At 52.1% G+C, this 26,092-nt stretch overlaps 1 protein-coding gene across 1 annotated transcript; it reads right to left on the reverse strand.

Annotated features, from left to right (window-relative positions):
* Window positions 1–14,904: 14,904 nt before the first annotated feature.
* On the reverse strand, window positions 14,905–25,199 carry Ceacam19 (CEA cell adhesion molecule 19). The gene is made up of 7 exons (XM_042269694.2): window positions 24,512–25,199; window positions 23,355–23,723; window positions 19,208–19,358; window positions 18,999–19,045; window positions 18,270–18,355; window positions 16,538–16,591; window positions 14,905–15,885 (listed from the first exon to the last, which is right to left on the reverse strand). Exons 1-7 carry the CDS (start codon window positions 24,564–24,566, stop codon window positions 15,832–15,834), a joined length of 816 nt encoding a protein of 271 aa, XP_042125628.1. The 5' UTR covers window positions 24,567–25,199; the 3' UTR covers window positions 14,905–15,831.
* Between the last annotated feature and the right edge of the window lie 893 nt (window positions 25,200–26,092).

Raw genomic sequence — 26,092 nt, forward strand, 5'->3', positions numbered from 1 at the left:
CCTGGGATCGGTCGGCAATTTGGAACCGGGGCGGATCACCGGAATTTGGAGGGATCGAGTCACAGAGGATCTGGGGCCCTGTTTGGGCACTGGGATGGGTGTGGCAAGCACCGGCCAAGGGCCATGACCTGGCCAGGCCTCCTGGGGCAGCTGCCTAATCCACTTTGTGCCAAAGGCCCAGATTTGGTACCGAAGAGGAGAACCAGGTCACCGGCGGCGGGGAGGGAGGAGGAACACCAGAAGATTCTGGGGCAGTTCTTGACCACCATGCACAGTGGGGTCCCCCAGGGGCACAGGACAGAGACGTCTGCTCCTCCAGCCTCAAGACTTCAGGGAGATGGCACAACTCTGTGGGGTGGGGGTCTTTAAGACTCTCGCTTGCTTGGGAGGTAGAGGCAGGAGAAATTCCTGAGTTTGAAGTCATCCTCAGCTGTAGTGATTAAGAGGCCAGCCTGGGCTACAGTGAGACCCCGTACCCAAAAAAATCAAGAGGGGAAAAAGACTTGTTTGTTTGTTTTTTTTTTTTTGAAACAGGGTTCCATGTAGCTGGGGCTAGCTTTGAATTTATTGTGTAGCCAAGGATGGCCTTGATGGCCTGATCTTCCCACATCTATCTGCTGAGTGTTGACATTATAGGTGTTCACCACCAGGCATGGTTGATGTGGGGCTGGGAGTCAAACCCAGGGCCACGTGGATGCCCATCAAGCTCCAACCTTCCTTTTCTTTTCTCTCCTCTCACTCTGTGTCTCCTTCCTTCCCCTCTCTGTTTTGATTGTGATGATGGAAGGCGGGTGGCATGCGCCATCACATTCATGGGGGCACCAGAGAACAACTTCTGTTTCTATCATGTGACTCCCGGGAATCAAACTCAGGTTGTCAGTCTTGGCCACAAGTGGCTTTACCCACCTAGCCTTCTCCCCTCCCCCCCGCCCCCCCTCCGGGTTTCTGTGTGTAGCATCCCTGGCTGTCCTGGAACTCACTCTGTAGCCCAGGCTGGCCTGGAACTCACAGAGATCCGCCTGTCTCTGCCTCCCGAGTGCTGGGATTAAAGGTGTGTGCCACACACACCCCACACACACCTTGGGCTTTATTTCTTAGTTATATGCATGTGTTGTGTATGTCTGTGTATGGATCTCTGCATGTGAGTGCAGGTACCCGTGAAGGTAAAGGCCAGAGGTGTTGGAGTCCCTAGAGTTACCCACTGTGAGGCTTCCGATGTGGGTGCTGGGAACTGAACTGGGGTCCTCTGCAAGAGCAGTCCACCCACAGCTGAGCCCCTCTTTCTTTTACGACACAAGGTCTCACTGTATAGTTCAGGATGGTCCAGAGCTCATTCAGTAGCTCAGACAAGCTTTGAACTCACGAGCTTCCTGCTTCAGGACCCTGAGGGCTGGGATTACAGATGTGAACCACCACATCTGGCTCTAATTTAACTTCTTGTCTTTTTTCCTTTCTTTCTCTCTTTCTTTCTTTCTTTCTTTCTTTCTTTCTTTCTTTCTTTCTTTCTTTCTTTCTTTCTTTCTTCCTTTCTTCCTTCCTTCCTTCCTTCCTTCCTTCCTTCCTTCCTTCCTTCCTTCCTTCCTTCCTTCCTTCCTTTCTTTCTTTCTTTCTTTCTTTCTTTCTTTCTTTCTTTCTTTCTTTTTTCTGTTGTTTTTGATTTTTTCGAGATAGGGTTTCTCTGTGTAGCCTTGGCTATTCTGTCCTGGAACGCCGCTCTGTAGACCAGGCTGAACTCATAGTAATCTGACCGCCTCTGCCTCCCAAGTACCGGGATTAAAGGCGTGCGCCACCACCGTCTGGCATCACATTTTATTTATATTTATTTTATTTATTTATTGTTGAGGGGAGGGTGTGAGATGTTCCTGATAATTTGTAGAAGGAGTCAGTTCTCTCCTTCCATCCTGTGGGCTCCAGGAACTGAACTCAGGCCATCCATCAGGCTGGGTGGCAAGTGTCCTTACCACTGAGCTATCTCCTCAGACTTTTTGCTTTTCTCCTCTCTTTTTTTTAAATTAAAAGTTTACTGTACGTGCCCAGCTCTTTTGTCTACGTGTATGTCTGTACAGCACCCGTGGAGGCCAGAAGAGGGCAGCAGATCCCCTGGGACAGGAGTTAGAGATCAGTCAGTTGCCTTGTGGGTGCTGGGAATTGAACCCGGGTCCTTTGGAAAAACAGGTCCTAACCAGTGAGCCATAGCTCCAGCCTATCATTTGCATAACAGCCATCTAGAGGTGATGTGAGACACACACAGACTGAGGATGTTTTAAACCCTCTGCCGTTTATAGGAGAGCCTTGAGCAACTGAATTTTAGGGTCTCGAGGGGCTCTTGGAGCCAGTAATCCCTTCCAAATGACGAGGGGCAGCTGTCCTGACCCCATGTGGGTCCTGTAACACAAGCATGCAAATGTGTGGTGCTTATAATCCTGCCTGGCATACAGTAAGGGCTCCATACAACACGAGCTCCTTCTTTCCACAGATATTGAATGAGCGCCTACTGTATGCCAACCATACAAAGCTGCTGGGAGAGGCCGGTGAGAAATGCTCAGATAAGTCCCCGTGCCTGGCAAGGATCAACGAGGCAAATGTAGAACCAGTCGGGGAATGTGGCTGGGTTGGTAAAGTGTAAGTGATAAGCCTTGGGTTCAATCCCCAGCCCTGAACAAACCAGCTGTGGCGGCACATGCCTGTCATCCCAGCACCCAGGAGATGGAGGCAGGCGGCTCAGAAGCGTAAGGTTATCCTCGGCTATCTAGTGAGTTCCAGGCCAGCCTGAGCTACTTGAGACCCCGGTCTCAGAACAACAGAAAAACTTAGAGTTTAATGGTGTACTCCAGTCACCTCAGCTCTCCAGAGTCTGCTACAGGAGGATCATTGCGAGTGCCAGGCCAGCCTAAGGTACATAGTGAGACCCTATCAAAATAAAACAAAACAGGATGAACAAAAAACCCCCTCACTTCACTGGAAAAGCAAAGCCCCAAAGAGGGTCTGCCCCTTGCAGAGGGGTGGAGGGAGGATGGCCAGGCAGAGACCTTGGAGGTTTGAGCAGCGTGTTACAAACAGCCTACGCTGGTGGCTGTGGGTGCTGGCTCCTCTGAGACCCTGCAGCCTGCTTCTGGCCAGGGGGCCATACCTGCAGCTCCCCTGTCCTGGTTCCCTCCTGAGAACCACTCTGTCCTGAGCTGCCCTCAACAAGGCGGGGCCGTATAGAGGGGGAGGAGGCCTGGGGAGGGCTGGGGGGGCGGAGGCTGGGCTGCTGACTCTGGTCCCCCCACCCCCTCAACTGTGACCTTATCTCACCCGCTCTCTCTGTCTGGCCCCGCTTCCACCCTGCCGCCTGAGTACTGGGACTGAGTCCCAATTGTTATTCAGAATGGCTCCTCAGTGTCCCAGGCGCCTCTCCCTCACCTTGTCCCAAATTGACTTTAGTATCTTCCCAGACCTGCCCCTGTCCAGGAAGATGCCACTGCCCGCCCCCCCACCCGAGACTGGAAGAAGAAGAACCTAGGTCCTCATGTCTCCCCTGCTCCGTCAGCGCAGAGGCTGCTGTGGCTCCACAGCGCCCTCTGCAGAATACAGAAACCTCACGGTGGCTGGAGACCCCCTGTGCCCACTGAACCAGCCTCACGGAACACTCCCCAGCCCCGTCGGTCAGCGTCCTGCGTCCCATCCCCCGCTCCCCCCCCCATGACCGCAGCGTGCCCTCATCACACTGTTCAGAGCTTCGTCCCTCTCCTCCCGGGTATGTGTCCCCACAGTGTCCCCAGCGCTGGGTAGGGGTTCAGAGTGCTTCTGGAAGTTGACACCAGGTGTGGATGACACGGAGCTGGGAGTCTCCAGGGAGGCCTAGGTTTCTGGGTAGAGCTACCTTTTGTCCTTAAGCTGTGTCATGGCTTCTAGTTCCCAAAGCATCACATGACTCTTCTCTGTCTGCTGTCCTTCTGCGCCCTCCTCCCTCCCTGGTGTCCCTCTAATATGAACCTTTTGTTTTGTTTTGTTTTTTGAGATGTTGTCTATGTAGCCCAGGTTGGACTCGAACTCACTGTGCATTGAGGATGACCTTGAATTTGTCATCCTGCAGGATGTGCTGGAGTTATAGGTGGTTTTATACAGGGCTGGGAATCCACCCCAGGGCTTCTCGCATGTTGGCCAAGCACTCTGTGAGCAGAGTGATCCCCAGCCGCTGTGGGGGCCCTTTTGAGTCAAAGCAAAAGCTGCTGCTCTTTTGCTGTGCACATGGCCCAGGGCTATGTCCAGGCCTCAGGCTGCTGCTCTGTGGCCAGAGCTGTGGGTGGCCGTGACCTGGACTCCCTCTGACTCTTCTGAGGTTAGAGCTGGGGCATCTGGGCTGCTTCAGGCTGAGCAGTAAGGTGCAGGGGGTAGAAGGGCACTTGGGGTCCCAGCCTCAAACAGAGCGGACAACTTCTGGCTGAGGAGTCAACAGAAACAGACGGACTAGAATGTTACATTAGAAGGAGATTTTTTTTTTTTAATTTTGTTTTTGTTTTTGAAATAAAGTCTCCTGGAACCCAGGTAGCCTAGAACCCACTGTGTACCGCAGGGTGACCTTGAACTGCCTCTAGCATCCACCTCTTGAATGATGAGATGGCAGGCGCACATCACCCCACACCTGGTTTCCCTGGAGCTGAGGCTCAAACTCAGGCTCTGTGCGGGACAACACTGTATCAAACTGACTGAAGCTCCTGGCCCTTATTTTTCAGTTTTATTTTTCTCTTCTTTAGACAGGGTCTTTGTTGCTCTAATCTAAAATGGTCTTATAATAGAAAACACAGAGCCAGATATCAGGGTGAAAGCTGAAAGATCAGAGAAGCAGAGCAGCCAGCCACTAGTTCTTACCTCTACGAAATCCTCAGCCTAAAGAGAGTGAGTTCCTGTTTCCTCACGCCTTATCTACCTTTCTCTGCCCTGCCATATTACTTCCTGGGATTAAAGGCGTGTGTGCTTCCCAAGCAAAGGCATGAGATCTCAAGTGCTGGGATTAAAGGCGTGTGCTACCACTGCCTGGCTCTGTGTCTAATCCAGTGGCTGGCTCTGTCCTCTGATCTCCAGGCAAGTTTATTAGAGTACACAATATATCACCACAGGTCTCACTGTGCAGCCAGGCTCTGCAGACCAGGCAAGCCTGGAACTCACAGAGATCCACCTGCCTCTGCCTCTGGAGGGCTGGGGTCAAAGACAAAAGATTTGTGCCACCACGCCTGGCCCTTTCTCTTTTTGAGGCAGGATCTTGCTACATAGCCCAGGCTAGCCTTGATATGGGGCCACCTTCCTGCCTCAGTTTCCAAAGGAGCTGGAATGGCAGACAGGTACAGCGGGGGCCAATGATGGCGGCAGTTTTACTGCCCTTTTACCCAGCCCACTGGTCCCACCTCCTAAATCCCGTGAGGCGCAGGAGGCCTAGGACCACGGCCTTGAGCTGCTGGAGCGGCCTGGTGCAGAAGCACACACCCGTGATCTCGGCACCGGGGAGGCTGAAGCAGGAAGATAGCTGCCAGTTCAAAGTCAGCCTGAGCTACACCGCAAGTCTCTGTTTTAAAAACAACCACCCAGAAAGAGGGCCAGTGAGCTGGCTTGTCGGGTAGAGGCACTGGCTGCTGACCCCGATGCCCTCAGCTCTGCCGTTGGAGAGAGGAGAGAACTGGCTGACACGATCTGCCCTTTGACCTCCACACCCGTGCCAAGACGTGGGCACGCGCCCTCCCCCAAGAGATAAAAGTGTAACAGAAGTCTAAAAACAAAATCATCAACAACAAAACCAACAGAAAAATAATTCTTCAAACCCAAATAAAAACAGCAAGCACACACACACACACACACACACACACACACACACACACACACACACGGAGCAATCCTTTGCCTTTGGGGCCATTTGAGGACACAGTTCTGTGACCTTGTTTTGTGGGGCTCCCCTCCCCAGGCCTGTCTCATCTGCCACCTCGCCAGTTCCCTGGGGAGTTCAAGGCTGGAAGTGGCCCAGCCATCTCCCTCCTAGTTAAGACTCTGCCTGCTTCTGACTTTTGAATACTTCTGTAAACCTGGAGTGTGTTGGGGAGGTTCTAGGTGGGGACCCCACAGAAGCAGGTGAAGAGTCTCTTCCCCCTTCCCCTTGTCATGTAGGGGGGCTGAGGACTCAGGGCAGGGCAGAATTTTCTAAACCTGACCTGGGGGTGTGTCTCCCCAAGAAGGGCTGGAAGGTAAGATCCCACAGGTTCCAGCTGGGCCAGGGAGGCTTTTAGATTGCTCAAAGGACCCCAAGTCCCCTTCATTCCTCACCCCGCAAACAGCATCCAGCAGTCAGCCCTGATGGCACAGCCCTGTCATCCCAGTTATTTGGGAGACTGGGGTAGAAAGATTGTATATTCCAGGCCAGCCTGGACAATGAAATGAAACCCTTTCTCAAAATGAAAAGTCAAAAGAGGTATGGGAAAATAACTCAGTGGTAGAGGCCCTGCCTAGAATCCCCCAGTGAGGGGCTGGGAGTGTGGCTCAGTGGTAGAGCCCCTGCCTAGAATCCCCCAGTGAGGGGCTGGGGGTGTGGCTCAGTAGTAGAGCCCCTGCCTAGAATGCCCCAGTGAGGGGCTGGGGGTGTGAGACAGTGGTAGATCACTTGTTTAGCAGATACAAAACTTTAAATTTGGTCTACATTAACACACACACAGGCACACACAGGCATGTGTACACACACAGGCACACACACACATACACCCCTGTTCTCAGCCAGCTAGGCAGGTGGGTTGGAGAAACGGGCCTCTCATTCCCACCCCTTGGCACCTCTCTACTGCTCTCCTTGCTCGGGGGTTTCCATGTCATTTAATGACCTAGCAAATATTTACTGTGTGTTGACTCCGTGCCGAACTGCCAGGGACATGGACAGCGGACAGAGCTGTTCTCTTATGTGGCTAAATCTTATTGGAGGGACATGAGCAATAGTTTTTTAAGTCCTCTATTTAGTCTATATTATCGGAGAAAGATTAGTCAAAGTACCATAAGACAGAAGGTTAAGATGGGTCCGGACGAGAGGGAGGGCACAGGTCATTCCTCTGGCTACGGAGGTCAGCAGATGCCCGAGGAAGGAGGCTGAGACCTAACTGAGGGCACAGGGAGCCTGTGGATATAGGGGAAGTGCGTTTTCCAATGCATGGTACAGTATATGCAAAGGTCCTGAGGCAGGCTAGTGTTTGTAGGGATTTTGTTTGTTTGTTTGTTTTTCAGAGTCTTGCTCTATAACCCAGGCTAGTTTCAAATTCAAACTCCTTCCTCAGCCCTGCTTCCTCCATCGTTGGGGTTACAGCTGCGCGCCACCACCTGAACTTAAGAAGGCTTCATTCCGGGGCTGGAGAGAGGGCTCAGCCGTCAAGAGCACTGGCTGCTCTTCCAGAGGACCTGAGTTCAGTTCCCAGCACAGACATCAGGAGGTTCACAGCCATCTGTAACTCCGGCTCCAGGGGATCTGATGCCCTCTTCTGGCCTCCAAGGGCATCCAAACACGTGGCACACACACACACATAAGTCAAATAAATCTTAAAAAGTACCTTATTATGGAAATCGAATGTGTTTAACCAAAAGAGAAGGTGGCGTCAGAGTACAAGGTATCATCATCCCTCCTCCTCCTGTGCCCGTCACAGCTCACAGCCAATCATAGGTCTCGTCCCCATCCACTACTCTGTCTGCTAGCAGAGGGCTCTGAGTGTCCCTCTGGGATTGGATGTGGAATCAACTTCATGGCTACCCAAAGCCTGAGGTGCTACCGATGTCGATAAATGGCAGTGTTGGCCCAAGACCCACCGCAGCCTCCTGGGTGCTTTCAACTGTCCGAAGAACTCACTCAGCATACCAAAGGTTGTCATGTGGGCATAGCTGTCACGTGATCCTGCTGCTGTAGGGGAACCACAGCAAGAAAAAACAAAAAACCACCGCAAAAACTGCACATGTTCACCAGAGACACAGCATTGTGTGTGTGTGTGCACACGCACGCATGCACAGGAGTACATGCAAAACCTGAAGCCAGAGGTGAATATCAGGTATCCCCCACAGATGAGCAACACATTATTATTGTTATTAGCCATTATTGTTATTGTACGTGCATGGTGGTTGTGTGCATGTGTGTGCACCACACGTGTGTAGTGCTTGAAAGAGTCAACACTAGATCCTCTGGGACAGGAGTTAACAGATGGTTGTGAGTCGTCCTGTGGGTGACGGAAACGGAGCCTGATCCATCTCTCCAGCCTCCCATGGCTGTTGTTAATTTTGTGACACCAGGGGTTGAACCTTTGAACCAGGGACACCTGAACACTTGGTAAAGCTCTCTGCCATCCAAGTTTTTTCTTCTTCCTTTTTTTTTTTTTTGAGACAGGATCTCACTGTGCAGCCCTGGCTGTCCTGGAACTCTCTATGTAGATCAGGCTGGCCCCACACTCACAGAGATCCCCCTGCCTCTGTTTCTGGAGGGCTGGTATGCACCACCACACCCGGCCCACTTCATTTATTTTCTTTGAGACAGGGTTTTTCACTGAACCTGGAGCCTACCACGTCCATGAGGCTGGTTGGCCTCAGAGCTCCAGGGATCCCCTTGTCTGCCTCAGTGCTGGGGTTACAGGCACATGCTGCCACACGTGGTTTTTTTTTTTTTTTTTAACCTTGATACCAGACATCTGAACTCTGGTCCTCATGCCTCGGAAAGCAAGCACTTCTCCACTGCGCTATTATTTTATTTTTATTCTGCGTTTTGTACAGGTGCACATGTCTGCTTCAACGCCTCCCTCAGAGGGAGACATAGAGTGTCACATTCCCTCCAGACAGGGTCTCTCACTGAATCTAGAGCCAGGATAGCAGTCAGTGAGTCCCAGCAATCCTCCTGTCTCTGCCTCCCGCTGCCCTGGGGTTACAGGTGCAGAGGGCCAAGCCCAGCTTTTAACTGGGCGTGGAGATTCGAACTTATCAACCGTCTCCCAGCCCCTCTTGCATATATTGGCTATAGTGGGTGGAACCCATGACTTGGGACCTGGGAACAGGGGTGGGGGTGTTTGAAGGCAAATCCTAACCACAGTATCATTTTAGGGTCTCTACATGTTCGGGACTCACTTCAAAGGAGGAAGGCTGGAGCTGTAGGCTGGCCTCAGTAAAGAAAGCAGACCCTAGCCTTTGAGGCAGAGGCAGGAGGATCTCTGTGAGTTCAAGGGCAGCGTGGTCTACAGCCAGGGATGCGTAGTGAGATGCTGTCAGAGAGAGACAGAGACAGAGACAGAGAGAGACAGAGACAGAGAGAGACAGAGAGACAGAGAAAGACAGAGAGAGAGAGAGAGAGAGAGAGAGAGAGAGAGAGAGCGAGAGCCCCTGAGCATTAGCCGTGCAATTATTTATTTCTCCCTCCCTGCTGTAATGGGATGCGATCAGCTGTTTTCAGTTCCTGCCTTTACTTCCCTGCCACGGCAGCCTGTACCCCAGACTTTCGAGCCGTGAGCCGATAAGCACTTTCTCCCCAAGCTTGCTTTTTCTCAGGGTGGTTTTTCCCTCAAAGCAACTAGGAAGGAAACTAGAACATCCCGGTGAAGGGGCGAGGGTGGCCCAGCCGTAGAGCCCGCAGCGGGGGCGTCTCCGCAGGCGCTCTGTGGCGGAGCTGCTTCCTCCAGCCCAGGGCCACCTGCACCTCAGCTCGTCACCTTCCACAGGGGCGGGATGGAGTCCCCCCTGGGTCTCCAGTGAAGCCTGGACACAGACCCTGGCGCCCTCGGGAGTTCATGGAGGTCTGCTGATTGGGGCATCTACACCGGGTGATCGATCCCGTGACCCTGCTGAGCGGGCACTGGCCCTTTCTCCCACAGAGGAGGTGGCTTTGGAACAGGTTTTCCCCATGAATCATAACGACTCTGGGTCAGAGCCCAGCCCACTTCCTTCCCCGGGGCCGCTTCCTCATTTGTCCAACAAGGAGCCCCTATCTCTCAGAAGCTGGGGGTGTCCCCGGAGTGGCGAGGCGGGCGACAGGGACCCCTGGTGGAAGATCCTGATGCTTGGCGGACACTGCCCAGTTCCAGCCAAAGCTACTGGGCTGAGCTTCATGCCTGGAATCCCATCCTCATTGACACTTGCTTTGAGCCAAGAACGGTCGCATTTTGTGTCCTTTTCCTTTGTATTCGTTTACATTCTTCCAGGCAGAGGGAGAGGAGAACCCCAGGTTGCATTTTGGGGTGCAGGAAGAAGATCACAAAGTGGGGTTAAGGAGTAAAGAATAACTAGAAGAGGAGACCAAAGATTCCCCCAGGATTCAAACTTGAAGGCTGTGCGAAGTTTATAGTCACTTATTTTTACTTTTATTTTTTTTTTTGTTTTTTCTTTTTGTTCTTTGCTTGTTTGTTTTGAGACAGGGTCTCTCTTAAGTATTCTTTGCGGGCCTGGAACTCCCTCTGTAGACCAGGCTAGCCTTGGACTCATAGAGATCCACCTGCTTCTGCCTCCCGAGTGCTGGGATTAAAGGCATGCGCCACCGCCGTCTGGCGAGAAGTTTGTATTTAAAGGCGCTGGGGGCTAGGCCTGGTCCTAGGCAGGGAGGGGAGGACAGACGGTGGAGAGGCGGAGGTGGACAGGAGCGGAGCTGCCTGGTCCAGGCTGGGCTGTAGGAACACGGAAGCTTAAGCTTAGGAGGCCACAGGCGTGCCTGCTGCAGGCAGAGGCCGACCAAGGTCGGGTGTTTGGGCCCGAGGCAGCAGAGAGGGCTCTGAGGGTCCAGACGGGAACGAATCAGGGGTGGGGTGGGGGTGGGGCGGGGTGGGGTGGGGGTGGGGCTGGGTGGGCTTGTGCCTGGAGGCTTGTTTGTTGGCCTCTGCTGCCTCCTGCTGGCTCAGCCTGGAACTGCGTGGGAGCTGCGAGGCTCCGGGCTCCAAGACCGGCTGCTTTTCACACTCCTCCCTTTCTTTAAAAAATTACACATATTTATTATTATGTGTATGTCGAAGCTCAGAGGGTGGCTGGTGGGAGTCAGTCCCCTCCTTCCAATGTGTGGGTACCGGGGATCGATACTCACTTGGTTGGCAGCAAGCCCCGTACCCACTGAGCCATCTTGCCGGCCTACGAATATTTAAGCACAAATATCTTAGTGGTCAGAATATTTGTTTCACTGCTTCCCCTCCCGGCATTGTCCCCTCTGTGGTATTGTCCCCACGGATCGATCGTCCAGGAGTCTCTGGGAGGTCAGCTCCTCAAGGGATAGGTCTCTGTTTTGATTATAGACATCTCCTGAGACCTAAAACAGTGATGTATCCAGTAGGTGCTTAATAAACACTTGTGGAATTAATGCATGGTTGCTTCCCCCTCGTTCTCTCTAACCCTCCTTATTCAATCCACAACCAGCCCCTGCCCAGGCTGCCCTCTGCATGCCTGTCGAATCTCGTGGCTGGCCCCTAGCCTCCTCCTCGCTCTGGTCCAGTGGCTGCTCAAATGAATGAAGTCTGGGAAAAATAAATCAAGCAAAAAAAAAAAAAAAAAAAGCTTAGACATTTCTGTCAGAAGGTCTAGATCAGGGTTCGATTCCCAAGATGATCTCTTTATACCGCGCTCCCGGGCTCCGTCTTCTTCTGCCCAGTCTGCACCCAGAACTGGACTCTGTACCATGTGACTTGCTTCAGCCAATGAAAAGTGAGTGGAAGCCACACTTCCAGCTCAGAGTTTCTAAGTCACTGTGTGCACGCTCCTTACTTTTTCCTGTTGCAATGACTAACACTGTTAGCCTGGTTTCTGAAGTTGTCCACATGAAGCCAAGTTCTCCTGACCCTTGTCACACCTGTCTACCTGAGACAAACTTGTGGGAAGGGAAAATAATAAAGCTTACAAGCTTTTCAAGCTGGGGACAGCAGCAGGCCAATTGTTACCGCTGCAAAATCCAGCTCATCCTGTCCGCTACATCACCTTTCCCTTTTCTGTCAACCGAATGCTGTCTTGAGACAGTCACATCACCTCTCAAGCCTCAGTGTCTCCGGTCACAATGTGGCAATGGTAATAGACCCAGCCTCCTAAGACTTCTGAAAATCTGAGGTCAGAGGTCACACCCCACCCCCAAAATATAGATGCAGGATTTTGTCACTGGTTCTGTTGATTTTTAAATTGATTTTTTTTTTTTTTTTTTGGATTTTTCGAGACAGGGTTTCTCTGTGTAGCTTTGCGCCTTTCCTGGAGCTCACTTGGTAGCCCAGGCTGGCCTCGAACTCACAAAGATCCGCCTGGCTCTGCCTCCCGAGTGCTGGGATTAAAGGCGTGCGCCACCACGCCCGGCTCTTAAATTGATTTTAAAGACTGATTTTTATGTGTAGGTGTGTTCCTCTGTGAGGGTTTGTGCACATGGGTGTAGGAGCTGAGGAGGCCAGAAGAGGGTGCTGTATCCCCTGGAGCTGGAGTCACAGGCAGTTGTGAGCTGCCCAGTGTAGGTGCTGAGAATTGAACTCTGTTCCTCTGCAAGAGTAGCAAACATACTTAACTACCAAACCATCCCTCCAGTCCCGGGGAGCTTCAAATTTTGTCACATTTGGTATGGGACTTTTGCATATGAATGGGGAGATTACAACTCTGTCAGTAATGAGGCCAGAGAGGTGTGTGCTGGTACAAGTCTGTTATATTAGCATTGGGGAAGTGGGGACAGGAGGGTCCCGAGTTTAAGGTCATTCTCAGGTATGAATCAGGTATATTTAAGGCCAGCCTGGGCTACATAAAACCCTGTCTCAAATCAGGGGAGGGGACTATGAGATGACCAGGTGTAGTGCACATTATATTGGTAAGTCATCACGTGCTTTTTGAGCTCGCTGAGGAACTACCGCTGGAGGCTGGCGGCCCTGCCTCACATTTCAGACCCAAGCATGTTGTCTCCAAGTGTCTCCCCAAGGCTACTTGTCTAGGGGAAGGGCTACCCCTCACAACTCTGTGACAGAGAGGAAAAAGAACAGCAAAAATAGCCTAAGAGTAAAAATATCATGTCCTTGAGAACAGCGAGAAGGCAAACTGTTTCCAAGGCGTTAACATTCTTATTTATTTATTTATTTTTATTGTCTGAATGTGCCTGTGACTTCACGAGTTACAGGCCAGTGTGAGTTGCCTGACTTAGATGCTGGGAATCGAACTCAGGTCCTCTGGAAAAGAAGTGTGTGCTCTTCAGTTCTGAGCCATCTCTCCAGCCCCAGGGCGCTATGGCTTATCTCCTGATATAAAAGTGCCTGCATGGGGAAAGAAAAGCCAAGAGCTCAGCCGTGGAGAGAAGGTGAGTCCCAGCTGCCTGGTGCCTGGTGTCCCCTGTGGGACAGTGTGAGCATCTGATTTGATGATGTTCTACCAGCTACATCTAGCTTGCTATTTATTCAATTACTTTGCCTTGATATATACTTAATAAACTTACTCATTCAAAGAGGAAAATATGGCTACTGTAGTTCATTTTCCAGACTGCGCCCTGGAAGTGGAATGGTTAGGCTCAAGACCTTACCTAGAAAAATGCTGCTTGGAGGTGGGGTTGGACGTGTATTTAAAAGAGCTGGGATGCTAGGTGGTGGCGGCACATGGCTTTAATCCTAGTACTCAAGAGACAGAGGCAGGTGGATCTCTGTGAGTTCAAGGCCAGTCTGGTCTACAGAGTGAGTTCCAGGACAGCCAGGGCTACACAGAGAAACACCGTGGGGGGGGGGGGGAGAAGCAAGCAAGCTGGGAATAATGGATTCCTTAAAGAAATGGCTTGAGCAAGGAAGTTTTTTTTTTTTTTTTTTTTTTTTTTTTTGTTTAGATTACTATCTAACTGGCATGGTGACGCTGTATACAGCACCCCATAAGCCCAACTTCCTCACTTTCTCTGCTTCTTGTCAAGGAAGACCTCTCTATGAACTGTTTATAAAACTTCTGTCCATATCTGTATTTGATTGTCCTCGAACTTAACCACATGACCAGATCTAGTTGCAAGGGCATCTGGGAAATGTAGTTTTTATGTTGAGGAGACCGAGTGTCCTCATCTGAGGTCGGGGTGATCTGGGTTATGTTGCAGTGATAAGCTGTCCCGTTTTACCCACAGGCTCATTAAGGGTTTATTTCTTGAGGCTGCCACACACCTGTCTACCTGAGACAGGTGTGACAAGGGTCAGAATTGTGTGTGCTCACTCAGGAACCACTGACAGGACCAGTCACTGGGACAGGGATAGGGAGGAAAGTCATAGCATGCTTCCGCCCGCATTTCATCAACCAAAGCATCATTGTTGCATCCTAATTAGGGGCTGAGGAAGTGCAATTCCACCTGTGGCCAGAAGAAGGAGCAAGAGCACAGTTCGAACATCATTTGCTGGAAATCCCTCCTCAAATCTTTTATTTAATTATAAATTTGGTCGGGTGTGGTGGCGCACACCTTTCACCCAGCACTCCAGAGGCAGAGACAGGTGGATCTCTGTGAGTTCCAGGCAAGCCAGAGCTACACAGAGAGACCTCGTCTCAAAAAAATAAGATTTTTTTTAAAGCATATAATATTCTGCCTACATGGATGCCTGCAGGCCAGAAGAGGGTACCAGATCCCATTATAAATGACTGTGAGCCACCATGTGGGTGCTGGGAATTGAACTCAGGTCCTTTGGAAGAGCAGCCAGTGCTCTTAACCTCTGAGCCATCTCTCCAGCCCGATTTTCTTTTTTTAAAGAAATAATTAAGCCCTGATTCATGTACTCATTCGCTAATTCCTCTAGCCCCAAAGCCACTTGGTTGATCTGGGTGGCTATCTTAACCAGGCACCAGTTGTGTGAGATCTAGGCCTGGGGAAGTCCCTCAAGGAGCTCATTTGCATACTGCCAATCAGCTGGGGCTGTAACTTCCCCTCCCTGGGATTCTCCAGCATCCTCTTTTCCTGTTCGCTGGAGGAAACTGCTACCAAACAGTGGCTTAAAACAACAAGAGTTTATTAGCTTACAATCGTAGATATCAAGAGTATAAAGTGGATGTCACTGAGCTGTGGTCCCGGAGTCCACAGGGCCGGGTGCTTCTACAGTCAGGGCGTGTGTGTGTGTGTGTGTGTGTGTGTGTGTGTGTGTGTGTGTGTGTGTGTGTGTGTAGGTGTGTAGGTGTGTAGGTGTGTGTAGGGGAAGAAGGGCAGGGCAGTTTCTTGAGCTTCCAAGCATCTAGAGATTTCTCCCATTTCATCTCTTCCCAGTGGTTGATGTTTTCTGATTTTTTTTTTTAACGTGGGGTTCAGAGGATTGAACCCAGGCCTCTCCCATACTTAGCAAGCTGAGCCAGGCCCACACCCTTCACTGGTGGATTTTAGGCAAGGGCTCTTATATTAAGCCACGCCCCCAGCCCTCACGGGTGGGTTCTAGGCAGTCCCAGTCCTATGGGTGGCTGATTCTGAGGTCCTCTTGCCCAGGGCTGTCTTCTTAGGTCAGCTGCTTTTGCTCTGGTGACCCCTCGCGACCCACAAGTTGAGAACCATTGCTTCGGCGTCTTCCTGGTAATGCTTTCTCCCCAAGGAAGGGGTTTCCGGATAACTGGTTGAGCCACGATGGGATTTCATGGCGGGGTGCCTTCGATGCAGTCAGACCTAAGGCTTTCTCCCATGGATGGGGACCCTCGGGAGCAGGAGCCTGCTTTCTTAGGCAGGTGTGGACGAGGCACAGACTGAAGGCTGTTGGAGTCAGTCTCCCGTGCCGTGGGGCACCTGCCCCCTGCCATGCTGGGTCTATGGCGCTTGCCAGCTCCCACGGCTTTGGCCTGTGGGCGTCACGGGTCTTTTCTGCAGGTGTGAGGCCCTGAGGGTCAGGGTCAGGGGAAGGCAGAGGTTCTGTCTTCTGGGCAGGCCTGGCCCCGAGCTCGTCAGGAAGTTGGCACCAGCTGGCAGTACGGGGCCGGGTCGGGGTTTAGTAGGTCCTAAGAGGGGGGAGAGGAACTGTGAGGGGCAGGAAAGGTGGAGATGGGGCGGGAGTGGGGGGCAGGCAGACTATGACAGGCAGAGAATGGAACCAGGAGACGGAAAGGGGGTGAGCCCCAGGGTGAGGGGGTGCTAGTGGGAGCAGGAGAGGTGGACACAAAATAAGAGGCAGGGTCAGGGCTGGACAGGAAAAGGGAGCCGACATAGAGGAGGAGGGAGGGAGGGAGAGGAAGCCCAGAAGAGCGGAGAAACACCCGTGGATGCAGACAGACTCTGAGGAGACAGACAGGGCACTTTTAGGGGTGCCCAGGAGGGAACTGGAGAGACTTGAGAGCCAATCCAGAACCGGTCCCTTCAAGCAGTGGGGTTCCATTGCGGCCTGACATGTTCTGCTGTGAGACCCTGAGCAATCTCCTTTCCCACCCTGGGCCTTGTTCCTCCCGTACAGATTTGAAGCCTTGGGTGATTATTGCAGAGGAAGAGGGGGGCCCAGGAAGGCAGAGGGCTTGTTCAGGGGGTCAGTCTCAAGGAAGCTGAAACAGGTTCCGCAGGAGAGCTTTCTTGGGGGAGGGAGGAGCCCCTATCCCTGGCCCTCTGACCCTCCCTGCCCCAGGCTCCTCCGTGGGGTTCTTGCCGCTCCCCAGTCCATACCTGGTAGTGCTGGTTCTCGGGCTGTGCTTGCTGGGATGGTAGTGGAGGCCGGTTCTGCAAGGAAGGGGTACAGGTGAGGGGGTACCCCATGCCCTCTAACCTTTGACCCTGATGCTATGACGTGCATGCCTGGCCCTCTGATTATGAAGCCCCTAAGAGCAGGGAACTCACCCCTTGTAGGTCAACACACCTTAGGTAGTGGGCCTCATATGAGGGCTTTTGGGGTGCCCAGGTGCTGGCCAGCTTCACCATTAGTGCTTAGCTTAGTTTCAATAATTAGCTCTTTACATTCTCTCTGTCTCTGTCCTCCTTTTAAAAATATTATTGCCAGGAGGTGGTGGCGCACCCCTTTAATCCCAGCATTCAGCAGAGGCAGGCAGATCTCTGTGAGTTCAAGTCCAGCCTAGTCTACAGAGTGAGTTCCAGGACAGCCAGGGCTACACAGAAACCCTGTCTTGAAAAAAAAAAGAGAAAGAATATATGTCATTGTATGTAGGAGTGTGTAGGTGCACATAGAGAGGTCTGAGGGTGAATTTGTGGAATCAATTTCCTCTGGCTTTTATGTGGTTTCCAGGGAGGGACTCAGGCCATCAGGTCAGTGGGGCGGAGCCTTTCCCTGCTCAGCCATTTCCCGGGATCCTTGTTCTCCTGATTGTTTTAAAGATTTCAGTTTTCATTGGTGTATGTGTGTGTCTGTGTGTTTTTGTCATATGTTTGTCTGTCTCTGTATGTGTGTGTTTCTGTGTGTCTCTGTGTGTATCTGTGTGTCTATATTTATGTGTGTGTGTGGTGTATGTATGTGTCTCTGTGCATGTGGTGTGTATATGTATATGTGTCTGTGTACATGTCAGTGTCTCTGCGTGTGTGCGGTATTTGTATGTGTATGTATATGTGGTGTGTGTGTGTGTGTGTGGTGTTTGTATGTGTATGTATATGTGGGGTGTGTGTGTGTACCATGTGCATGTGGTTGCCCACTGAAGGCCAGTACAGGGCATCAGGTCCGATGGAGCTGTGGTCATAGCTGGTTGTGAGCTGCTGGATGTGGGTGCTGGGAACCGAACTTGGGTCCTCAAAAGTAGTAAGCAAGTGCTGAGCCATCTCTCCAGCCAGCTCTCCACACTTCTGTTGGTTTTTGAGACCGGGTCTCAGTCTAGCCCAGGCTGACCTCCAGCTTGGAGGCTGGCTTTGAACTCTCGATTCTCCTGCCTCCAGCACCCATGTTGCTAAGGAAATATGATTCTTCGGTGGCTCTGCCTGCAAGTTGTACGGCTTTCTTGAGTCGTCACCTGTGCTAGTGTGTGGCTTCCAGAGTCACCCACACCCTGTAAGTAACCCCAGAAACTGTTTCACCAGCTGGACTTGGATGGAATCCTTGCCCTGGCTGTCCTTGGGCCCCATCTGGGTTGAAGAGACACACAAGAATTGGAAAGAGGGGCTGGCAAGAGGGCTCAGTGGGGCGAGGTGCTTGCCACTAATCCTGATGATCTGAGTTCGATTCCCAGCACCCACATGGTGGATGGAGATAACTGAGTCCCACAAGCTGTCCTTGAACTTCCATGTGGGTGTCATGTATGTGTGCCCCCCCAACCCCCACCCCCACCCCCGACACAGGAAGGAAAGGAAGAAAGAACGAATTGACTGGAGAGAGGAAAGCAGAGCTGTGGTTTCTAGGTGCCCAGGCACTCAGGGAAGGGGCCTTGTGAGAAGCAAGCTCTAAGGGGACAGGACTCACCGTGGCTGGGTTCCCTGGCTCTGTGTCACTGATGGGGGACACCAGGAAGGTTGGAGATGGCATCACTTCATAGACGTTGCTGTCCCCTGAAGGAGAGGAGGGAGGGACCTCGGTGACAGAAGGCTCCTGTCGCCCGTTCTGCCTGTCTGTCCACTTCATCCACTTCATTCACTCAGTCACTCAACAAACATTTCATGCAAACCGCTCCTCCTGCCAACTGTGTGCCGGGGACACAGTGGTGGCCCAGACAATCCAGGCAGTGCCCTCCTAGTACTTGAAGTCCCCTGGGGGAAGAGAGATCCATCTCCAGAGAGTGACAACCCAGAGCGTCTAAGGCTGGGAGCAGGGGTGGGGGGTGGGGGGTGGGGTGGGGGAGCCTTAGGAACATAGAAGCAGGTGCCAGACCAGCCTGGACATCAGGGAGGACTACCCGGAGGAGGGGTCATCTGAGACAGCGAGACGTAAAAACTGGACAGAGGCCGGAGGGATGCTTGCAGGAGCCTGGAAAGAGAGCCCACTGTCTGCACATCGGGAGGGACCTGGGAGCCGTACTGGGGAGACGAAGTTTGTCCCAGGCCCTGGGGGAGCTGTGGAAGGTTTATGAGGAGGGCCTTAACCCTCTCCAACCCCCTCAGTGAGTCCAAGGGTCCCAGTGGGCTCTGACTGCGTGTAGGACTGGAGTGGGAGACACACAAAGGCTGGGTAGAGAGACACTCGCTCCTGGCTTACCAGATTCAGGACTAGTGTTCAGTTCTGGCTGCTCTGTAGCTGGAATCCTGGGGGTACATAAAAGACTTCTGAGATGCTTGGGTGGGGGAAGGGGACCCCGAGAACCTGGAGACTCCCTGACTCCCACCCTCACCTCGCCTAGGAAAAACAAGGCGTCTATAGGGGAAGGAGAGGGGATGGAGGACATAGAGGTGGATCGGGGCCAGTACCTGGGGCTCCGGCCCTTCCGCCTCCGAGTGACCAGGAGGTAGGCAATGCCACCTACAAGCAGTGACCCCACAGCAAGGCTCCCAGTGATGGTAGCAGCCATGATCCCAGCATTGACAGGCACAGGTGCCCCGACTGAGTATTCGCGCATACCTGGGAGTGAGGATTGTATCAGTGATGACTTTTGTCTGTCCTCACCTGATTATTTACTTTACAGTGCCATGTTATGCACTCTAGGCAACCTACTCTATACTGAGCCACACCCCAGCCCCTCACTGGGGGATTCTAGGCAGGGGCTCTACCACTGAGCCACACCCCCAGTCCCTCACTGGGGGATTCTAGGCAACCTACTCTATACTGAGCCACACCCCAGCCCCTCACTGGGGGATTCTAGGCAGGGGCTCTACCACTGAGCCACACCCCAGCCCCTCACTGGGGGATTCTAGGCAGGGGCTCTACCACTGAGCCACACCCCAGCCCCTCACTGAAGGATTCTAGGCAGGGGCTCTACCACTGAGCCACACCCCAGCCCCTCACTGGGAGATTCTAGGCAGGGGCTCTAGTGCTGAGCCACACCCCAGCCCCTCACTGGGGGATTCTAGGCAGGGGCTCTACCACTGAGCCACACCCCAGCCCCTCACTGGGGGATTCTAGGCAGGGGCTCTGCCTCAGTAGCCACACCTCCAGCCCCTCACTGGGGGACTCTAGGCAGGGACTATACCACTGAGCCACACCCCAGCCCCTCACTGGGGGACTCTAGGCAGGGACTATACCACTGAGCCACACCCCAGCCCCTCACTGGGGGATTCTAGGCAGGGGCTCTGCCTCAGTAGCCACACCTCCAGCCCCTCACTGGAGGATTCTAGGCAGGGGCTCTACAGTTCAGCTTCTCAGACCTGCTGAACCTCTAGGTAACTAACCCCACCCCCCCCGCCACCTCCCCACCCCCCCCACCCCCACCCAGCCTAGGAGACAAGCAGGCTGTAGATGCATAGCTTTGCTTCTTGTGCAAATGAAGCTCAGACCCTCCCTAGCCTTCAGGCCTAGTGGCTTTCCAGAGCAATTGACTGAGAACAAAGGAGGTCTTTGCATAACCAGGTGCAGTAAGGACTGGAAGGAAATTCCAGTGGCAGTCACAGAACCTTGTGGCCAGAGAGAAGAGAGGAAGACAAAGGGTAAGGCAGATCTCTGGTAGAGTTTATCAGCCAGGGGTAAGGAGCCAGGAAGGATAGATGGAGGACGAAGGAACAGAGGATGAAGATGAGACCAAAAGTATAAGGGCTTGGTTACTACCAGGGCTATGAGGGGACAGAAAAACTAGGTACAGAGAGGAACTGAGACTCAGGATGGAACTGAAGCTGTATAGACAGAGTTTTGTCATAGAGGAATAAAGTGAACGGACAAAGGAGCGTAGTGTACGTAGATTCCTTTCCCTCAGATACCCCACGCCTGATGTAGAGTCTCCCCCAGGACTCTGGGAGGAATTTTCTCAGGGCTGGAACTTGGGAAAATTCTGTAAGTGTGTGAGGGTTTTGCCTGCATGTATGTCTGCATATCATGTGCACGCCTCGTGTGCCTGCAGAGGCAAGAGGGGACATTGGATGCCCTGGAACTGGAGCTCTAGCTGATTGTGAGGTGCCATGTGGGTGCTGGGAACCAAACCCAGATCCTCTGGAAGAGCAGTGAGTGCTCTTGTCTGTGAGCCTTCTCTCCAAGAACCCTGTAAGTCTTTTTTTTTTTTTTTTTTTTAAATCAATCACTTTGCTGGGCGTGGTGGCGCAGGCCTTTCATCCCAGCACTCAGGAGGCAGAGGCAGCAGGATGTCTGAGTTCAAGGCCAGCCTGGGCTACAAAGTGAGTTCCAGGACAGCCAGGGCTATACAGAGAAATCCTGCCTTGAAAAAAACAAAAATAATCAATCATTATTTCTTTCTTCCCTACTTTCTCTTCCTTTCCTACCCATTTTCTGCAAATTTGAGGCAGGATTTCAATAAATTGCCCAGACTGTCTTTGGACTTTCCATCCTCCTGCCTCGATCATCAGGCTGCCCTTACATCTCAACCAGGCAGGGGTTGAGGCCGGAGGCTGCTCTCTAAGGTGCTCTGAGTCCCTATCTCTTCCTCTTCACTCTCCATCAGATAGGAGGAGCTGTCTCCTCCTCAAGGTGAACTGTCTTCCTCTGGCAACATGCTGCTTTTCTTGATCACAGTGAGTTTATCAACTGAGCCTGTGAAACATTTTAATTTCTAAAGCCCAGATGGAAACAGTATCCCCCACTCCCTGCTTTTCTAACTATGACTAGCTATTCTGACAAGCGGCAGGGTCTAAGCCCACTTTGTTTATTTCTGAGACAGGGTTTCTCTGTGTAGCCCTGGCTGTCCTGGAACTTGCTCTGTAGACCAGGCTGGCCTCGCACTCAAAGATCCACTTGCCTCTGATTCCAGAGTGCTGGGATTAAAGTGAGCCACCACTGCCTGGTTTAGCACTCTTCTTTGAATGTGGAACACTAACTGGCTTGTAATCAAAAGAATGCCACATCAGTGACACTGCATGTATACAAGGATAGAGTTAGCAGCATCTGAGGGAGCTGGGGGTGTGGCTCAGTGGTACAGCCTGCCTAGAATCCCCCAGTGAGGGGCTGGGGTGTGGCTCAGTGGTACAGCCTGCCTAGAATCCCCCAGTGAGGGGCTAGGGGTGTGGCTCAGTGGCTGGGGTGAACCATCAGACCCAAGCATGCTGATGTTTGTTTTTTTTTTTGTTTTCATTAGTTTATTTATTGATTCATGCATCTGTGTGCATCTGCAAATGGAGGAGAAAGGAGAACTTGCGGGAGTTGGCTCTCTCCTTTTCCCATGCATGGCAGCAAGTGCCTTTACCCCCTGAGCCATCTTACTGACCCTGTTGACATGTTTGAGACAAGGTCCTGCTAAGTTGCCCAGTCTGAGTGCTGGGATTCCTTATGTAGCCCAGACCGGCTCAGATCCCCCACCCCGCCCCCACCTCAACCTCCCCAGGGCTGGGTGACATGTACACTCCACCACACCTAACTAAGGGTCACCTTCTTCATCGAGACCTCCCTGATGACCTCCCTTCCTGTGTTATGTTAGCCTATTTAATTCTCCGAGCCCGGCCAATCATAACCCCATTGTGCCTCAGTTCCTCCATCTGTAAAATGGAGACAAGAGTGACTGTCCAGGAAGCTTCTTTAAGTGACAAAGTAGTTACTGTGTTATAGTGGTCCTTATGCAGGAGTGGCCCTGGCTCTGGGGGAGCATTTGGCAGAATCTGGCACCATCTGTGGTCCTTGTGAGCAGCAAGCACTAGTAATGTCTGGTGAGACCAGAGAGGCTGTATGACTTCTCTGAGATGCCCAGCCATCTACCCCAAGCTATCAGTTAGTCCTAATGGTCAGCCTGATTTAGGGAAGATATTTAGTATCATACTTGGTTCGTAAGGTTCCCAAGAAGTGTCAGATCTCACTGTTGTCCCCACCCTGTCCCCTAGTCCTTCACCTGGAGCAGCAACATCGATAAGCACTTGTCTTGTTTTGAAAATTGAGCAATTCATCAGGGTCAGGTTAAAAAAAAAAAAAGATGCTCACCAGGCGGTGGTGGCGCACACCTTTAATCCCAGCACTCGGGAGGCTGAGGCAGATGAATCTCTGTGAGTTCGAGGCCAGCCTGGATTACAGAGTGAGTTCCAGGACAGGCTCCAAAGTTATACAGAGAAACCTTGTCTTGAAAAAAAAAGGTGCTCATATAAATATGGGAATAAGGCCGGGCAGTGGTGGCGCACGCCTTTAATCCCAGCACTCGGGAGGCAGAGCCAGGCGGATCTCTGTGAGTTCGAGGCCAGCCTGGGCTACCAAGTGAGTTCCAGGAGAGGCACAAAGCTACACAGAGAAACCCTGTCTCGAAAAACCAAAAAAAAAAAAAAAATAAAAAAATAAATAAATAAATATGGGAATAATTAATATATGGGAAGAACTAATGAAATGGGGTGTTCCTTAGGGTCGGGGAAATCCACAGTTTGGTACACAGTAGGTGCTCACTCAATGCACATTGTGCATATGAATGAGGAGGCCAAATGAAATGTGTTTGTACATGCATGGCCTTCCTTCCATCCTTAGCCACCCCTGCCCCCAACTCACCAGCCACCTGGACCTCAGTCTTGGCCTTCATTGTCCAGGCAGGGTTGATGGTGACGGCCACTTGGTAGGTGCCACTGTCTGAAGGTTGGGCACCTCGGAGCAGCATTGAACCATTGGGGAAGCCAATGATGTCTCGCCGTCCCATGGCGCTGCCATCCCTCTGGGGCCGCAGTTCCCCAGGGATGTAGGAGAACAGTCTTGTGCCTCCATTAGTCTTCTCCCCCAGGTACCAGATGAAGTCCTGGACGGTGCTGGGAACACCATGAAGGGACAGGAGAAGGTCCTGGTTCTTTTGAGGCTGCTCTGGGATCTTCTGGATGTGGAGGGCTGCCTGGGAACCTTGGGGCAGCCAGAGAGCCAGGATCAAGGCTGTGGGAAGATATGGAGAAGGCCTGAGTCCGGAGGGAGAAAACAAAACCTCCTTTCTACAGACTCTCAACTGAGAGCAAGGACTCTGAAGAGTGCACATTGGAATCAATGAGATTGATTAGTGATGTCTGCCCTGGGTGCAGGAATAGGAATAAAGGCACAGATGTAACAGAACTATTACCAGGTCCCCACCCGCACCCCAGATGCTTTGTGTTCTGATTTTAAACACTTAGACCCTCTGAATTCACTCATTCAATCAATATTTAAAGGCATATCTATTTCATTAGTTATCATGCTAGTTACATCATAAGCCTAAAATTCCATTGGGTGTGTGTGTTTTGTTTTTTTATATTTTTGGGGTCAAGATTGCACTATATAGTCCAGAATGCCTGGAACTCACTATGTAGTTCCAGCTCCAACTTGTGATCCTCCGGTCTCAGCCTCCAAAGTGCCAGATATACACCATCACGCCTGGCTCTTCCCTAGATTTTTATTGGAGACAAGGTCTCAAGTAGACCAGGCTAGCCTTGAACTGACTATATAGTTCAGGATGTCCTTCTACCTTCCAAACGCTGGGATTCTGGGCGTGACTGACTCACCAGTTGGGTCCGGCTCTGTCTCTAGTCCTGCACCTCCCTCCCCAGAACACAGCAGGGAAGCAAACACAAATTCCTACCCTCATAGTTCTGACATTCTAGAAAATTCCATAGATGAAATATGGATGGAGATGTGATGCTACTGTCCTGCCCATTCTTGCCCCTCACCCCTCCGAGTTTTTTCCTCCTTACCTGAGAACAGGAGGCCCTTTGAGAAGCAGCCCTGCGTCTGGATAGGAATCTCCATCTTGTTTCCTGTACAGATGTCAAAGTCACGAGAACCACAGAGTTGGGGTCTGGCTCTCTGGAGAGTGAAGTTCAGTGAGGCATCCAGGTGGGTGCCTCAGGACACACCAGGCTGTGAGGCCCTGGAGCCCCAGACTCCCCTCTCTGAGTCTCCCAGCCTCCTTGAGCTGACTCCTTCCATGAGTCTCCACCCATGCCCGGAGATGAAGGGCTCACTCTGGTTGGACCAGTCTTCCAGGGTAACCCAGGACTTCCCAGGCCGCCTCCCTGGCCTCCTTCCCACTCAGCCCGGCTGGCTACCGGAAACAGCAAGGCGCCCTCTGATTGAGCAATCCCTCCTTCCAATCCCTCCCCCAGAAGCCAGGATGGGGGGAGACTGAAGTTCAGGAACCCGGGGGAGTCACTGAAGAGCAGAGATGTTTTATCCATGGTGGGTTCACTCTATTGACTTTTTCTTTTAACACTTATCTATGGTGTGTGTGGGGAGGTGGGTTCCTCCCTCCGCCCTGTGGGTCTCAGGGATCGAACTCAGGTCATCAGGCTGGCCCGAAGTCCCTTCAAACTCTGAGCCATCTTGTCAGCCCGTGCATAGTTTTGTTTGTTTTGTGTTTCCCAAAAGTATTCATCCTCTCAATCCAGACCTAATGTGGCCTAAGAAGGGTCCCCCTGCCTTCTTTCTTCCATGCATCACCACCCCACCCCCACAGAACCATCCCCACCCAGATAAGGAGGTTATCAGGAGAGATGAAAACCCCGGGGGAGGGCCTGGGAGAGCCCCGGGGATGGCTCCGCCTAGCCTGAAGGAGGTGATCCGGAATCAGGGAGAAATGTGGGGCGGGCGGGCGAGGTGCCCCACCTGCTGCCCAGCTCATGCAAAGCGACTGAGGCTGAGCTGGCCAGCCACGTGCATCGTGGGAACTGTGAAATCTGGGTCAGCGAGGCACTGGGAAGGGCTGCGTGAGGCGGTGAGGCCAGCAGGTGGGCGAGGCCGGTTCTCCACTTTGGCTTGGTCTTGAGTCTGCCTGGACTGAGCTTGGGGTGGAGGCTTGGGGCTCTCTCAATACTGAAATAGTAAGCCGAATTGGCTGTTTATAGAAAAATAGAAGAAAAAACTAGAATTAACTAAAAATGCTTAAATGGTAGGAGGAAGAAGACAGGAGGAATGAGGGTCAATGTGATCAAAATGAATGCTGGGGCCGGTGAGATGGTTCCGGGGGTGAAGACGCTTGCCGCCACGCCTGAGGACCTGAGTGCTGTCCTCAGGACGCACGCGGTGGAAGAAGAGGATCAAGTCACACAAGTTTTCCCCTGACTTCCATATCCATGCTGTGGGTGGAGACAGACAAGAGGATCTCTGAGGCCAGCCTGGTCTACAGAGTGAGTTCCGGAACAGCCAGGACTACATAGAGAGACCCTGTGGTGAGAAAAGAAAAATTAGATTTAGTTCCTCCAGCCAGCCACATGCATTTAATGAGGACCACACTGGACAATGCAAACACAATGTTTCCAGAAGGTTCTGTCGAAGAG

The sequence above is a fragment of the Peromyscus maniculatus genome, chromosome 1, assembly GCF_049852395.1.
Source record: "Peromyscus maniculatus bairdii isolate BWxNUB_F1_BW_parent chromosome 1, HU_Pman_BW_mat_3.1, whole genome shotgun sequence".
Classification (NCBI taxonomy): domain Eukaryota; kingdom Metazoa; phylum Chordata; class Mammalia; order Rodentia; family Cricetidae; genus Peromyscus; species Peromyscus maniculatus.